Consider the following 16,198-nt stretch of genomic DNA (forward strand, 5'->3'; position numbering starts at 1 on the left):
ATCCTTCACATAACAAAGAAGCATAATATCAAATTTGTCAATTGTTAATATGTATTTTATTTTAAATTCTGTGTATGTCGATGCAGGAGTCTGTGTATGTGAGTTCAGGTCCCCACAAAACTCATAGGCAACAGATTTCCCTGGAGGTAGAATTCCAGGTGCTTGTAAGTTGCTCTGTATGAGTTCTGCCAACGGAACTTGGTTCCTCTGCAAAAAGAGTCCACATTCGTACGTAGCTGCTGAGCCCTCTCTCCAGATTCATTGTTATTATTATTAATTTAGCCTTCCTTACCTCCCTGTCTGGGTAGTGCATATGTATAGATCAGAGGATAACATGTGAGAGTCCGCTCTCTCCTTCTGCCATGTTGGTCCTGGGACCTGAACTCAGGTCAAAATGCTTGGCAGCAGATGTCTGTACCCGTTCAGATATCTCACCAACTCCAATTTTCATTTATTGTGTGAATTTAGTACTATCTACCAAAACTCTTTGCCTAAACTTATATACACTTTTTTCTGTTTTTTTTCCTAAAAGTGGAGTGATCATATATCTTTAGTTCTATGAGATTTATAAGTGAAATTTTACATAAAATGGGAAGCTTAGCTAAAAGTATGCAGTGTACAGATGTGCTCTAACACAGCCTCTGGCAACCACCACTACTATCTACGTCTATGAGCTTAGCTGTTTAGATGCCAGAAATGAGACCATGCAGCACACACGGCCTCCTTGCTTGACTACATCATAATGTCCTTCACCTCTGCCATGTTGCTGCAGATATCCAGATTTCCTTCTGTGTGAAGGAAAAATGGTATCCTAGTCTGTAAATTTGTCATACTTTCTTTTTCTACTCACTCGTTTATAGATACTTGGGTTGATTTTTTTTGTCTTAGAGGTTGAGCTTAGCCGTACAGTTTTAACAATGCTGGTACCTCTTTGATGTCCTAGTTCCAGCTGTTAGTTGTATTCTCAGAGGGGAAGTCGGTGGGTCATAGGGAAGTTCGTGTGTGAATGCCCTGAGGAAATGGTGTGCCCTCATAGCTGTACATTTCAGTGTGTAATGTCCGAGGGTTTCACTCTCTCCACATCCTTTTGATACCAATAAAAGCAATCTAAAAAGATAGGAAGTGATGCATCATTACGGTTCCCGTTTTCTTGATTGAAATGGCTACTGATGTTGAAACTGTTTTCACTCCCCTGATGCTCATCTGCAGGTCTTCTTTAGAGAGATCCCTGCTCGTGTTCCTGGCTTATTTTTTATGTTTGTTTGTTTAGTGGATTGTTTTCTTCTCTTCTAGTCGTTCGAGTTTTTTTTCCTTTATTAATTTATTCTTGTTACATCTCAATAGTTATCCCATCCCTTGTATCCTCCCATTCTTCTCTCCCTCCCATTTTCCCCTTATCCCCCTCCCCTATGACTGTTCCTGAGGGGGACCTCCTCCCCCTGTATGTGCTCATAGGGTATCAAGTCTCTTCTTGGTAACCTGCTGTCCTTCCTCTGAGTGCCACCAGGTCTCCCCCAAGGGGCATGTTCCACGAAAGCCTTCACTTACCGGGAAACTGAGACAGAGGGGAGGACATTCTATTGGGACTCTAGATGAGAGAAGCACGGGAGAATGGCAAAGTAGAAGGATCCAGAGGGTCCTAGAAACCTACAAGTAGAACATTATGATAGGCAGATTTGGGCCCAGGGGTCCCGCTCAAACTAAGGCACCAGCCAAGGACAATACAGGCGGTAAACCTTAAACCCCTACCCAGATCTAGCCAATGGACAGAACATTCTCCACAGTAGAGTGGAGAGTCGTTCGAGTTTTACTGGGGTTAATTACAGGAATATTGGAGAGGAGGTCACTTAGAAGATCAGAAATGACTCAAAGACAGCTGCATCACCCAAAGCTCCCCCCAGCGTGGGTGACACCCCACAGAAGCTGGGAACCTGAAGTTCTGTGGGCAGAGCAACAGGTTAGAGACTGTCCTTTCCTGCCCTGGTTGGTATCTCAGTTGACCAACACGTCCTCTAGGCAGCTCTGATGGTTTCTGCTTCTTACAGGCAACTGGTCAAGTATCAGAAATTTTTGTCCAGCTTTTCTCATCTGGGGTCTTCTCCATTGGAGCTTGGCTCTGCTCTTGAGAGAGGGAATCTTGGCTTTTATTTCTTACTAGTGGGTGTGGTCATTTTCAGAGGATTCCTGAAGCTCTGCAGGATGGAAAGTTTTGATCTGGGAGAAATTATATAACATATGAATATAATCAATGTACATTGTATACTAGCATGAACATGTCACAGCAAAACACATTATGTCATACAATTAACATACACTAATATAAATATTACTTGCCAATAAAAGATAATTAGCTTGGTGTTTCTGCAATGTTGGATTTCCTGCTGTCTGTCCCCAAGCCTCTTCCACGTGAAATCTGGTCCTCTGAAATTTTATCCTCTGAGTGTCCAGTAAATCTTTGCAATGAGGGTCATTGTACTTGAATTCTCATCATACTTGTCCTTGCCATGCTCTTCTCATGCTTTTTATATTTCAGCAACCTCTGTTTTTTCTTCCTTTTCCTGTGATTATTGCTCCTTATGTGCGATCTCTTCTAGGTCTTGCTGTAGATTGTTTGATTGATCCTCAGCAAGGTGTCCTTGTCAGTTTTTTTTTTCTTCAACTGGACACAAGCTACAGTCATCAGAGGAAAGGGACCCTGATCAGAAAATGGCTCTATCATATTGCCTGTAGAGAAGTCTCTGTGATATTGTCTTGATTAATGATTGGTGTGAAAGGAACCAAGTCACTGGAGGCGGTAGCAACCCTGAGTTGGCATTCTTGGGTAGCATTAAAGAAAACAAAAGCTGAGCAAGCCATGAAGCCATGAGGAACAAGCCAGTAAGCAGTGTTCCTGTTTCCTTTAGTCCCAGCCTCTGTGTTTCTGCCACAGCTTTCCTCACCAATTGGGACTTGTAAGTCAAATAAACCCCTGTCTCCCAAATTTGCTTTTATCGTGGTGTTTATAACAGCAATAGAAAGCAAACTAAGATACTAGGTGATGAAGTCGCTTTGGAAATTATTGTTTCGTTTTGCTCACTTTTTTGAGACAAGGTTTCACTATGTAGCTCAGTCTGGCCTGACACTTGCAGATCCTTATATCTCAGCCTCCCAACTGCTGGCCCCTGTCATCATCATTAATGTTTTTCAAGATATGCTGTGTGTGTGTGTGTGTGTGTGTGTGTGTGTGTGTGTGTGTGTGTGTGTACATGTGGTGGCCAGAGTTCAACCTCAGGTGTTTTTGTCTTCCTCTCCATATTTTTTTTTGAGACAAGGTCTTTTCTTGGTCCTAATTCCATTAGACTAGCTGGCTAGAAAGCCCAGAGATTCTCTTGGCTCCTTCTTCCCCAGTACTGATATCACAGGCACAAGCCATGATGTTAGCTGCTTCTGTGGTTACTATGGATCTGAACACAAGCCATCATGATTACCACAGCAAACTTAACTAATTAGGTTTTAAGCCACATTCCCAGCTCCAATTATTACAGTTTTTAAAGTATATATTCCTACTTCAGAGCTTCTTCATGGGCTCAAAGTAAATTCAAATGTATTTTTCAAGCACTGTTTTATATTGTAATGTTGACACTAACCTGCGATCTTGGAAATAAACAAGAAAGGAAAAGTTCTGGCTTAGCAGTGATGTGTTTGTGTGTGAAGCTGAAAAGAGGGTCAGCTGAAAAGAGGAAGAAACATCAGCTGAGAAAATACCTCCACAATAGCAGGCTTTAGCAAGCATGTAGTGATTGATATAGGAGGGTCCAGCACATTGTAGGTAGTGCCACCCCTGAGCTGCTGGTCCTTGGTTCTATAAGAAAGTAGAGTGAGCAAGTCATGAGGACCACGCCAGTAAGTGCCACCCTCCATGGCCTCTGCATCAGCTCCTGCCTCCAGGTTCCTGCCCCATTTGAGTTCCTGTCCTAACTTTGGTCATTGATAGAACACTGATATGGAAGTATAAGGCAAATAAAACCTGTGCTCTCCATTTTTCTTTTGGTCATGGTGTTTTATCGCAGTAATAGAAATTGTGAATAATAAAAATATCCTAAAATCACATTTCTCTATCTAAATGTAGGTACTACCACATATTTATTTTTCCAGTTATCTTTAAATTCCCACTGCTGGCTCCTTGCCACAATATCAGCACTATCACTGAATGGACCATTTATTTCAGTTTTATATATTAGTAGTCTTTTAATTAATCTTTGCTCTGTCCTCTGATTATTAGTTGTTCTGGAGTTTTGTCTTGTCACCCACAACAATGTTCTCTATGGAATCTCTGTACATTCTGTTATTTCTCTCCAATTCATTTTCTGCTATGACCAAGGTAACCATGCAGAAATATATACATATGCATATATGATTTTCCTCACATAATATATCCTGATTATGTTTTCCCATCCTTCTGCTCTTCCCAGTATCTTCCCATCTTGCCTTCTGACCAGATCTACTCTCTGTCTCTATTAGAAAACAGAATGGCTAAGAGAGAATAATAACATAACAAAATAAAACAAAAACTAACAAAACAAATACTCTGTGTGTGTGTGTGTGTGTGTGTGTGTGTGTGTGTGTGTGCGTGCGCGCCTGCACACACGCACATGTGCATGTCTTGTCATGGTCTCTCCTGAAATCTTGTAAATGCTCTCCTGTCTCTAATGTTCTATGTTATTACAGTATTTAAAGTGATGGGTGATCTTCAGTGTCTCTCAGCATCTCTGTACTATTTTCCTGTTGCTCCATGACAATTACTCTGAAGTTTGGATCACATATTATTATTCCTCAGTTTCTTTAGACCATAAACCAGAGAATGGCTTTAGTGCCTTCTCCCAAGTCTCCCACATGGCTGCCAGTAAGATGTTTTCCAGGGCTCGGATCTCAGATTGCGGCTTTGTTTGGGGAAAAGATCCTTCTTAGCTCAATTATGTCAGTGTCAGAAAGATCCAGTTGTTGAGTGGCATAGTCTCTGTTTCTCACTGGCCTTTGGCCAGGGCCACAAACTTACACAGCCTGAGGTCAGCACGGTTTGTTTTATCAAAGTAAGCAAGAAAGTCTTCTAGCAGCACAGAGATAACTTGTTCTAACATCTGTTCATAGCAGTGAAATCCCATCACCTTGGCGATATCTGTTGATTAGATGTAGTGTATCCTCAGTAGCTGAAGACTGCACACAGATGTGAGTGCTGTGGAGTGTGGCCATAGACTACACTGGAAAAGTCACTCTGCCACCAAAGCTTACTTTTTTCTATTTAATTTATTTTGATTTAATCAAAATATCTATCTATTTATCTACCCACACCCCCACCTCTGTTGAGGATAGGAACTTTGCCCACACCATGTATATTCACGATGCCCGTAGAGTCCAGAAGAGCACATCAGAGTCTCTGGAGTTGGAGTTATAGTAACAGTGGTGCTGAGGAGGGTGGGAGAGGTCCTCTGCTATGAGTTCTTAAGTGCTAAGCCATCTTTATCTCCTTGCCTTCTCTTCAGTGTCACCATCTACTTATAAATTTCCCTATTCTCTTTTCTGAATAATTACCTAAATTTCCCTAGTTTACCATTTTTCAGTCTGGTAGTGTCTACTTTACCCCTTAAACCTTTTGTTGAGGCCCCATGATTGTTACTTTTCTTTCCAATTATAACAATAAGCACATACTGTTGATTTCTTCTCTTGTTTCTTTGAATATCTTTTTAATTTTTCTCTTTTCACTTTATTTTATTTTTGAGATTATAATTTAATTAAAACATTTCTCTCTTCCTTTTTGTCCCTCCACAACCATCTTGTACCCGCTCCCTGCTCTTCTTCAAATTTATGGCGTCTTTTTTAACTAATTGTTATTGAATGCATATATATGGCTTCCCCTCTCTTTCCTCCTCCCTGATTGTTCACACTTGCCCTCCTATCCAGATCTACCCCTTTCTGTCTCCCATTAGAAAACAGATTGGCTAAGAGATAATAAAAATATAATAAAACAAAACAAAAATGAGCTCATTGGAATGAGACAAAACATAAATTCAGATGGAAAAAAAAGTCCAATAGAACATCTTTGATCATCATATTTTAAAGCTTTCATTTTCCCTTTTAGTCATCTTTTTAAGTGGAAATCTTCCAGCTTCTTCTGCCCTCTGTTCCTCACAGAGGTGGTCTATTGGTGTGCCTGATAGTTATTTTTATCCATTAGAACACCGTTAACTGGAATGTATTTTTTTTTTCATTGAAACCCACAGAATCTCCATTTCTGTGCTAACTTCTAGGCTATAACACTTACATATTTGAAGACATTTGTATTAAGCTTCCACAAACTGCTCTTCTTTTTTCCCTCCTACTCTGTTATCTTTCTTACTCAGACAGCTTTACATTACTCTGTCCATTGTCTTTCTATTAAAAACTGGTTATTTAGCACTGGATTTTTTTTCCTGTTGCGCATCACTCACTCCCCATCTCCTCCCAAATCAACCTCCCCTTCCCTAAGTATCTGATTTGTACCCTCTTTTTCATTTCCCCCCCATCAAGTCTAATTTGTCCTCCCCGTATAGTTTTGGATGTATGACCTTCCCCTGGAACACGGCCAACCTACCAGCAGAAACACTCTTGGAGAAAAACTGACTCTGGCTCGTTTAGTTTCTATCAAATGCCAATTACATCTCTGCTGGGGATAAGACTTTGTGTCTATGTTCACTCTCCTGCTGGGATTTGGTCCGGCTTGGGTTTACACAAGGCATGGGAAAGCCACTGTGTTCATCTGTGCAGCAACCCTGCTGTGTCCAGAGGAAAGTATTTTCTTGTATCCACCGCTGCCTCTGGCTCTTACGGCCTTTCCCTTCTTCCTCTACATGATTCTTGAGCCTTGGGAGAAGGGGTTGTGAAACAGATATCCTATTTAGAGTTTCTTACTTCCTCCACCTTGGCCAGCTCTGGGTCTCTATGTCACTCACCACATACTGCAAATAGAAGGATCAAGAGAAGTTTTTTAATACCTCTTTTTAAAATAATTTTTATTTTATGTGCATTGATGTTTTGCCTGCGTGTATGTCTATGCAAGGGCATCAGATCTTGGAGTTTCAGATAGATATGAACTGCCGTGTGGGTGCTGGGAATTGAACCTGAGTCCTCTGGAAGAGCTGTCAATGCTCTTAACCACTGAGCCATCTCTCCAGCCTGGGGAGAGGGCTTAACCTATGTGTATAATAATAAGTCATTAGAGTCCATTTAGTAGGATGTCCATTCGCAGAATAATTCAAGAAGATACTCCCATGGGGCCAACTAGTCACAGGTTATTGACCCAACAATGGTACCTGATATAGGTTTAATCTTGTGGAATGGGACTTAAATCTGAACAGAAAGTAGTTGGTTACTCCAGTGATGTCTGTGCCACTGTTGCACAAGTGAGCTGCCTCCCCAAGTCAGACATTATTGTAACTCATAGAACCCACATGTGGGTAAGACTGATGATGCTCTTCTTCTAGTAGTACGTAGAGCACCTTCTAACACTATGAAAGCCAGCCTTAGAGATAGAGCCTTGCTAGTTCCGTGTTCTGTGACTAAAGTATGTGGTTTCTTGGCCAATTGGGTTTTACTTAGAGAGTAACCAATAGCATTGCCAATAGCTTATGATGTTTAGAAGTCTATGAGACATCACTGGGAACAACACCAAGAGAAGCAGTGAGATTTTGATTTATTTGTCTGTGGCATCTAATAGGTGCATCTATATCCCATCATAAGGTAACTCCACTTTAATTCTCTGTGTGTGTGTGTCTGTGTGTGCACACTCACATATACATACATGCACTAGGAAGCTTGTACAGTAAGTAGTAAGTATGTTTCCATATTATGTTAATGGTTCTTGGATGTTATTTTTCTCTTCCCATCTTCCTTCCTCAAACCTGCCTTTTAAATCCCCCTTGTGCCCATTTAACCATATCTGTTCTATTTCTCCCTTTAAGTCTTTATATCATTGCTTTTAATTTCTCCTACTTTGAAATCCCGCCTGCCATGCCACTGCAATAATCTCCTCACCTCTGTGGACATTCCAAAGAAAACATAAATATCTAAAAATTCAAAGATAGCATTCATAAATGATCTACAATGCTTATCATTCTAAGTCTGGATTAGCCTCACTCAAAATGATTCTTCTCTGCTCCATCCATTTACTTGAGGATTTCACAATTTAATAATTTTAAGATATCACAGTTTGGTAAAGATGGTGACTAAATAGTGATGACCTTTGAAAGAGCTATACTTTGCTTTTCTAGATGAAATAAGAATTCCTCGCATTTGGAAAAGAAATAAACCTTAGAAATACACACACATACCTATTATTTGTGAGATTTATAATGGGGCTTCAATGTTATCATTCTTGACATTTAATAACAGAGAATGGCAATGATGAGATGTAGATTAACTTTCTGACCACGAAGTGCTCATTTGGGCAATATTGGGTGTCCAAGAAAAGTTTTTATGATTGTGAAAGATGAGTGGCTCTTCACCCCCTCTCTGAGAAACATCTTAAGAACAGGAATGATGAATGGCTGCCTTTCTGCTGAAAAATGGAATAGACATCGCACTTTTGCCCTGGTTGTACTTTTCTAAGGCATCCCATTTAAACATTGTTGTTGTAAGAAAGACACATTCGGTGCTTAAATATACCAAGGAGTCTATCTTTAGATATAGGCTGCCCTACCAAGGAGTAGACCTTACCATTTTAGAACATGAAAACTATACTTCACATGGTAGTGGTGTTGAATTAGGTTTCTTAGTATTTGAGATTTACATAAACAATTTTTAGATCTTTGCAAGATGTGAGGAATAAAAAGTAAGAGAACTCTTGACTACAAAAGACGTGCTAAATACAGAAGTAATTGCTCAGATGACTTTGCCACAGGCAAATCTGAGATAACCTAGATTGCTGGTATTACTATGTGGTAATCTGTTCCTTGCTTTTTATTTTAAAAAGTAGGTTGTATCTTTGCTTCTTAATGTGTTGATTAACCAGATGATAACTTTTAAATTAGACATAATATCTATTTTCCCCTATGGTCATTGACTAACAAGAGCAACAGTTATTAAATTCAATGAATATTGGTCTAACAGTAGAAATAACAAATGTACTGTTTAGCATTTAGGCTCAGTTGCTATAGCTAAAATATTTAAAACAACAACAGCTATAATAAGATAGAAACTCATTTCTCTACTACTTGAAGTCTGGGTAGAAGATCGGAGTGGCTGTAGCATTCTCCTTTTACAAGAGAATTCTTTTATAGTTTCTACATCATGCTCTTACTGCATCAACCATATCAAAGCCATTACCAAGGTTGACAACACATTTATATACATCTCTCTTCACATTATTAACCTACCAATAAATATATATTTTTCAAATAGTAGTATTTAGTCAAGAGAAAGGCTGAGAAATGTATATAATTTTACAGTATGGGCAACAAGAGTGCTATCAGACAATTAAAAAATGCTGCTATGAGCATACTCAGATTTCTGCCTCTTGTTGTTTAAACCTAACCTAATTTTAAAAAAGTATAAACATGGGATACAATTTTGTATGTTAACAATTTATGTACAGATTATATTAACATAATTATGCATATATGGTTATCAACACAATCGAAGTAAACTTTAAAACACTGTTTAACATTTGAGAAGCAGACAGGACTCCCAGATATACGAGTCCAGCACAGTGTTGTAGGTTTAGATAAAGGAAGGAAGCGAGCGGCACAGTGGAGATGCTTCGGCTGGTAAAACGCTTGCTGTTCAAGAATGAGGAGCTGAACTTAGATCCGCAACACATCCCCCAAAAAATCAGGAGTGGAAATTGTGCCTATAGCCACAGCTCTGCAGAGAGGGAAGACCATGATGTCTGCTGGCCTACCAGTATCACTCAATTAGTGGATTTAGGTTCAGTCAAAGGTCCTGTCTTAAAAGATAAGGTGGGGAGCTATTGAGGAAGATACCCAATGTTAACATCTGGCATCCACAGGTACATGCACACATATGTACACATACGTGCATGCACACATGCACACACACATACTTGTGTGTGTGCAAATATACATACATGGATAGTTACAAAAGTATAGATATTCTGTATGTTTTTCTGGATACGATTTTTTAATTTCTGGTTTTTCTATCTTGTAGAGTGTTCTTCGGGAAATAATGATCCCTTTTTGGATATTCGTCAAAGGAAGAGTTGGAAGCCAGTGTTCATTTATCACCGTTCACAGGATATCCAGAAAAGCCTGGACATAGCTCAAGAGGGATATAAATATAACTACCATTCCCTTTCCGAAGTTCAAATAAGCAAGCATCACCAAATCATTAATTCAGCATTTCCTAGACCTGCATATGACCCATCTCTTAATCTGTTGGCTGTGTCTGGTCAAGATCTTGAAATAGAAAACCTCCCAATCCCGGCAGCAAATGTAATTGTGGTGGTAAGTACCATGTTAACTGGCATTGATGCTGGTCTTGATGTTGATGCTGCTGCTGAGGCTGTTGTTAGCACTCATGCTGATGTTCCTCTCTGTGATTGATACCATAAAAAAGAAAAGACTAACTGTGAATACTTAGTGTGGGTCTCAGGGATTACTTAGCACACCCTTCTCATCCTCTGATATTCCTTCTCTGCTGCTTATTATTTCTTTCTCCCATGAAATTAGAAAATTTCCCTGTGTCCTCTGCTCACACCCAGTGCATGGCACATAAAAAGTACATGCTGAGAACTAAATATGACTTTAGGAAGGCGTTAGCATTACAGCAGACCAGATGCTAAGCAGAGCCTCCTGCCCTCGGTGTAATATGTTCTTTAAAGTTAGGCCTATTGTTGGCTTGTGTAAATAAATAGCACTTACCAAAGATTCTCTTGTAAGAAGAAACTGTTGAACTAGGGAATAGTTATGGAGGAGATTAGCGAGTAGTGTTCTGTCACGAGAGTAAATAAGATTGGTTGGGAGGAAGTGGTCTATAATAATATTGCTAATATCAGTGGGCAAGCATCAAAGTTTACAGAATACAATTATCCTAGTAGAGGAGATAAACTAACCAGAGTTTCTCAAGTTGTGGAGGTGTTGTGGGAACATTTATTTTGGGGCTAACCCCCTTTTATACTATGTACTCTCTCATACTGGCATTGAAGCAGAAGGATTGTCATGAGTTCAAAGCCAACCTGAGGTACATAGCCAAATAGATCTTCAAAAGAGTTGATGGCTCCACACTAAACACATGAACCGAAATACCGAATTGTGTTTAGAACTACTTTAAATCCTAATTTTAAAACTATAAAAACCATAGCTTTGGGGCCAACGTAGTTCATAACATGATTACATCAAACTGTCCTTGTTTATTTTCTTTGTGTTTACATAACATACATATAGTATCCATTTTCAGTGATAATGATCAGAGGTCCATTTGTTGACACTTTCAACATGTATCGAATATTTATTTGGCCCAGTTGTCACTTAGGATATCTAGAAAAGGAGACATAGGAGACTGCCTTTGGTCATGCTTAAGAAATGTCTGGGGAAATATGCCAGTAATTAAAATAAGAAGAAGTAGAAATCAGCACATGAGGACATAAGAGGAACTCTTCATGTAGGATGTTTGCTCTCCTGTAAGACTTAAACTTTTCCTCTCATGACTAACAGATGTTATGAGGGTGAGAGCCGTGTACCCTCTCTATGTGTTGAGGATGAGTAATGTTAATGGTGCCTCTGTATCTGGGAATGGCCCATCTAAAAGTACTGATGGTCACAGTCCTAAGTCACCAGTGCTTATGTTACTATGAATCACAGTCCAAAAGGTTGGACTGCTTTTTTTTTTTAACCATCATGTACTATCTAGTTAAGCTAATATTATAGACATTAAAAGGCAGGAATTCAGAATTTTGGTGGGTCAGTTTACTTTTAGGCTATGCATAGTTGAGGGATTTACTAAGAAGCTGTGCTCTGCCCTTTGGGTGGTGATGGCACAGAGGCAAAAAGTGCTTTTGCTACCTGAGTCCTGTAATTCTGGAGCCTCTGCAACTGTGATTGCCAGGACCATTTGTATAAAACTACGTACGTTATGTATGCACATGGTAATTTCCTAGGAAAATTGGAGAGGTGAGGTTATTTTTTCATATAAATTAATACTGCTAGGCTACTTCAAAAGCAGACTGTGATATGCACATCAAGATCAGCGAGTGTAAAGGACATTCTTTTCAGAAAAGCAATTTAAGAGTAGATCATAGACAATGCAAAAACTATCTATCAACAATTTAAGGATCTTGCTGGAATAACTAGTGTGTCATGCACATAAGACTTACACGCGTTTGTCTGTGTTTAAAATACACCTGAACTGACACAGATACCCAGTATGCAAATGCTTATCTGGTCTTTTTTGTTTAGGGAGTATTTCACCAATACTGATGAATTTTTGTGTGGTTTTATAAATATAAAGGGAGCAATATTAGTAAGCAGCCCTCCATTTAACTAAGTAAATAATTGAAATGTTTTTTATTGAAAATGTTTAAAGATATACTAAAGTTCTCAAATTTATATGTAACTTCTAAGAGTTTCCAATCAGGTGGGAAAATCCGTCTTTTGTCCTCCATATTTAGTCCATGATTTCTGATGTTATTTGTTACTGTTGATTTTGAAATATGTGTGCAGTTTCTCTTACCCCAGCTAGCACTCAAATAATTAAAATTTGATGATTTTATTATTTCATATGTTTTATGGCACCATACTGAGCAGTTATTACTCTATTCTTAACACTCTAAGCTGATCTGACCCCCACTTTGCCAACCCTGACATCCTTGCATTTTATGGCTTTCTCTGCTCTCTCCTGGTGTCACCTGGACCTCTGCCTATGGCTGAATCCCACTTCCTCTCTCTCTCTTCTCTTCCCCTGGCTGGCAGGAAGTCCAGCCTTGCTCTCTCCTGCTTATTGATTGGATGTTAAATTGTAATACTGACATATCAGAGGACAGTTGGGATGCAAAGTTTAGACAGGAGAATCTCAGAACCAGGACTGTAAACAAATATGGGGGCACAGAAATCAGCATGTGAACCTTTACATGGTGCACAACAACATTAATCCCTACAGTTAGTGGTAACGAGGGTTAGGCTGAGAGTTTTAGGAAGAATGGGCATTTCCTCTTTTTCATGACTTCTAATGAATACCACAAAGAATTCCTTAAGAGATTTGTCCACAAATGATTCTTTTCTATTTCTTCTTTCTTCTGTAATTGAGAAAATCTATACTTTGCTTTGTTCCATGGGAAGAACAACATAATGAATGTGTTCATCTCAAGGAATGCTAATTATGTTCCAGAAACTCAGAGAAGCTGCTCTTGTCTGTCGCAAATACAAAATAGAGGGGAAATTAATGGTCTCCAGTCAGTCGTGAGGAAAGCTGTGGTTCACTGGAAATTCCATGGCTCACGTCACTGGGTCCCTAGGTTGGTTGTCAGGCCACGGGGTTGTATTCTAGCACGAAGGGACCCCAGGGGACATGAGTGTAGGTGGCGGGATGGAGTTAGGTCTACGCTTTTCCAGCTTGGCACATGTTACTGAGTGGTGAATAGCTTAACTTGGTCAACAAGCCTGAGAAAACCGGGAGCCAGTGAACCTTTGGAATATATGGAGGGTGGCCTGTGATAGGCTCAGGGAAAAGAGTTGTCGGGAGAGAGATGACAGTCTACCTCACAGTGTATATGTGATATAAAGAAAGAAAAAGAAGTTGGAGAAGCAAAGGAAGTGAAAAGGAAGGAGGGGGTATGTTGGTAGTTTTACCATAAATACCCAAGACAGTGGTAAATCTCTGGAAGCCCAAATGGTCTCTATAAGATCCCAAGAATGCTGTAATTTCTTTATTGGTCATCACTTACCCAGATGACCACTCAGATGGGCTTCCTACTGTTTCTTTGAAAAAAGTATATTTCAAATATTCTTTGGAAGTTTCATATACATGTATACACACATATACATGTATATATGTATACATGTATATATGTTTACACATATATATGTGTATGTATACATGTACACACACACACACACACACACACAGTATCTGGGTTGTGTCCACACTGTACGTCTCTCTAATTCCCCTCTGGCTGCCCACTGCCAAATATCTTTCTGACAACTTCTTGTCTTGTTTTAAATTTTCATTTTCAATTTTTATCCCACTGAGTCCAATTAGTGATGCTCCTATGCAAATGGCTCTGATGGCATCCTCTAGGGCATAAGCAACTTACCAGTGGCCGTTCCCCAAAGCAAAGTGAATTTCCTTCTCCAGAAGCCACCAAATCTCAATAGCTCTATCGTGAGGCCTCAGGAGCTGCCACCCGCCATCACTACGTTCGAATTTTTAACTGGCCCGATGTAGTGTAGTCTTGTGCAAGTAACTTCAGATACTGTGGGCTCATGTGTGCAACAGGCAAGTCAAATGTAGAAGACAAAGTTTCTCAGTACTTCTCCCTGTGTTCCCTGAGCCTTGGTGGAGGGTGACAGGTTGGTATCTATGGCTAAGAACTGTGAGACACTTACTCTCCGCACTTTGAGGAGTTGAGAGTTTCTTCCTTGACTCGTGAGGAGAGTTCCCCCGGTTAATATAATGTTGGCTGTCGGCATGCCATTTGAAGCCTTCGTTAGCCTGAAATATATTCCTTCTAGGCCAAATTGTTGTAGGTCATTTAACATGAAAGGATGTTTCATTTTGTAAAAAGCCTTTTGTTCCCGTTGAGATGACCCAGTAGTTTCTGTCCTTTAGTCCATTTATGCAATTTACAACAATTACTGATTAACACACACTGACTGAGCCATCCCCAGATCTCAGCTGTGATTACCGTGAGTGGGCTTTTCGATGTCTTCCTGAATTTGGTCTGTAAATATTTGATTAACAATGTTTGCGTTTCAATTCATCAAGGAAATTGTCTGTGATTTTTATTTTCTGTGCCTGGGTGTGCTATGTGGGACTCCCGAGTGTGCAGATGGGTGGGCCTCAGTTTCTTTTACCTTCTCTTGGGCGCTTTTCCTTGTCTGTTTGTTTTGTTCTAATCTAATGTGTTTGTTAGTTTTTGTTTTATATTGTCATATATTATTATTATAATCCCTTCGAAGCCTGATGGTTTTCTAATGAGGCAGAAATGGGGGGAAGGGAGTGGATCAGGGTGGGAAAGGATTTGGGAGGGACTGGGAGGAGCAGAGAGGGGGAAACATAACCTGGATGTGCTATGTGAGACAAAAACCTGTGTTTAATAAAAAGAAAAAGAATGATGTAAGCATCACCTAATTGTTATGGCAACCCTATAGCAATAACAGATCAATTGTCTTCTTTAGCCTTTTTCTTCTTTCCTTTATGCTGTTCTAACATCCTGCTAACAGTCACTAAACATTTAGCCTTTAATTATTAGACACTGCCACACACATTCACACACACACACATGTAACACACACACACACACACACACACAGAGAGAGAGAGAGAGAGAGAGAGAGAGAGAGAGAGAGAGAGAGAGAGAGAGAGAGATTTCCATTGCCAGGGAAATAAAGTCTAAGCATTTGCCATGCTGAACCTCATATGCCTCAGGTCTGTGGTCTGGGGACAGACCCCAGAAATCTGTAAGTACAATGAGCACTCTAGAGCGCTGGGGTCGGGTGGGGACAGTGCGTGCCATCTGGCATTCATCTCTAGCTCTCCGCACCCCTCCCCGCCTCTGCACAAATCGCTCTGGCCTTCTCCCTGCCCTTTTGAAAACCCGCTCCTAAGTCAGAAACCCTGTCCTTGATACTCTCCTTCCAGGGAGACATTTCTTGAAACTATTGGTCTAGAATACAGTGAAGGCTCAATAAAAAGTGTTTGGTTTAATACATGGCAAGTATTAATGTGCAGTTACTTCTGGACAATGTGTTTATGAATGTTTTTAAAAATCATATCATGTTGTCCTTACAGCATCATAGTATTTCTCTTTCTTTATTCATTTTATTATTTAATTTTTAAACAGGTGTCTTAGGTAATTTTTACCTACAGAAAAGTATGGGAAAAAAGATAACATAAAACCTCAGAGCATACCTCATAATTAATAAGAGAGGACTGTCTTACACCTTAGTGAAAATGTCACTCTACTTATGACAAGCTTCCAAAGACACCCTTGGCCACTTTCCTGCATACTTATTTT

General features: G+C 39.8%; 1 protein-coding gene across 1 annotated transcript in view; it reads left to right on the top strand.

Annotated features, from left to right (window-relative positions):
* Positions 1 to 16,198, top strand: part of PTPRR (protein tyrosine phosphatase receptor type R) — a 230,162-nt gene that overhangs the window by 13,565 nt on the left and 200,399 nt on the right. The window contains exon 2 of the mRNA XM_084794134.1: positions 10,177 to 10,472. Coding sequence (XP_084650260.1) covers positions 10,177 to 10,472 — 296 coding nt within the window. The remainder of the gene's footprint in view (positions 1 to 10,176; positions 10,473 to 16,198) is intronic.

This window comes from Acomys minous (assembly GCF_964271855.1).
Source record: "Acomys minous genome assembly, chromosome: 9".
NCBI classification, from domain to species: Eukaryota; Metazoa; Chordata; class Mammalia; order Rodentia; family Muridae; genus Acomys; species Acomys minous.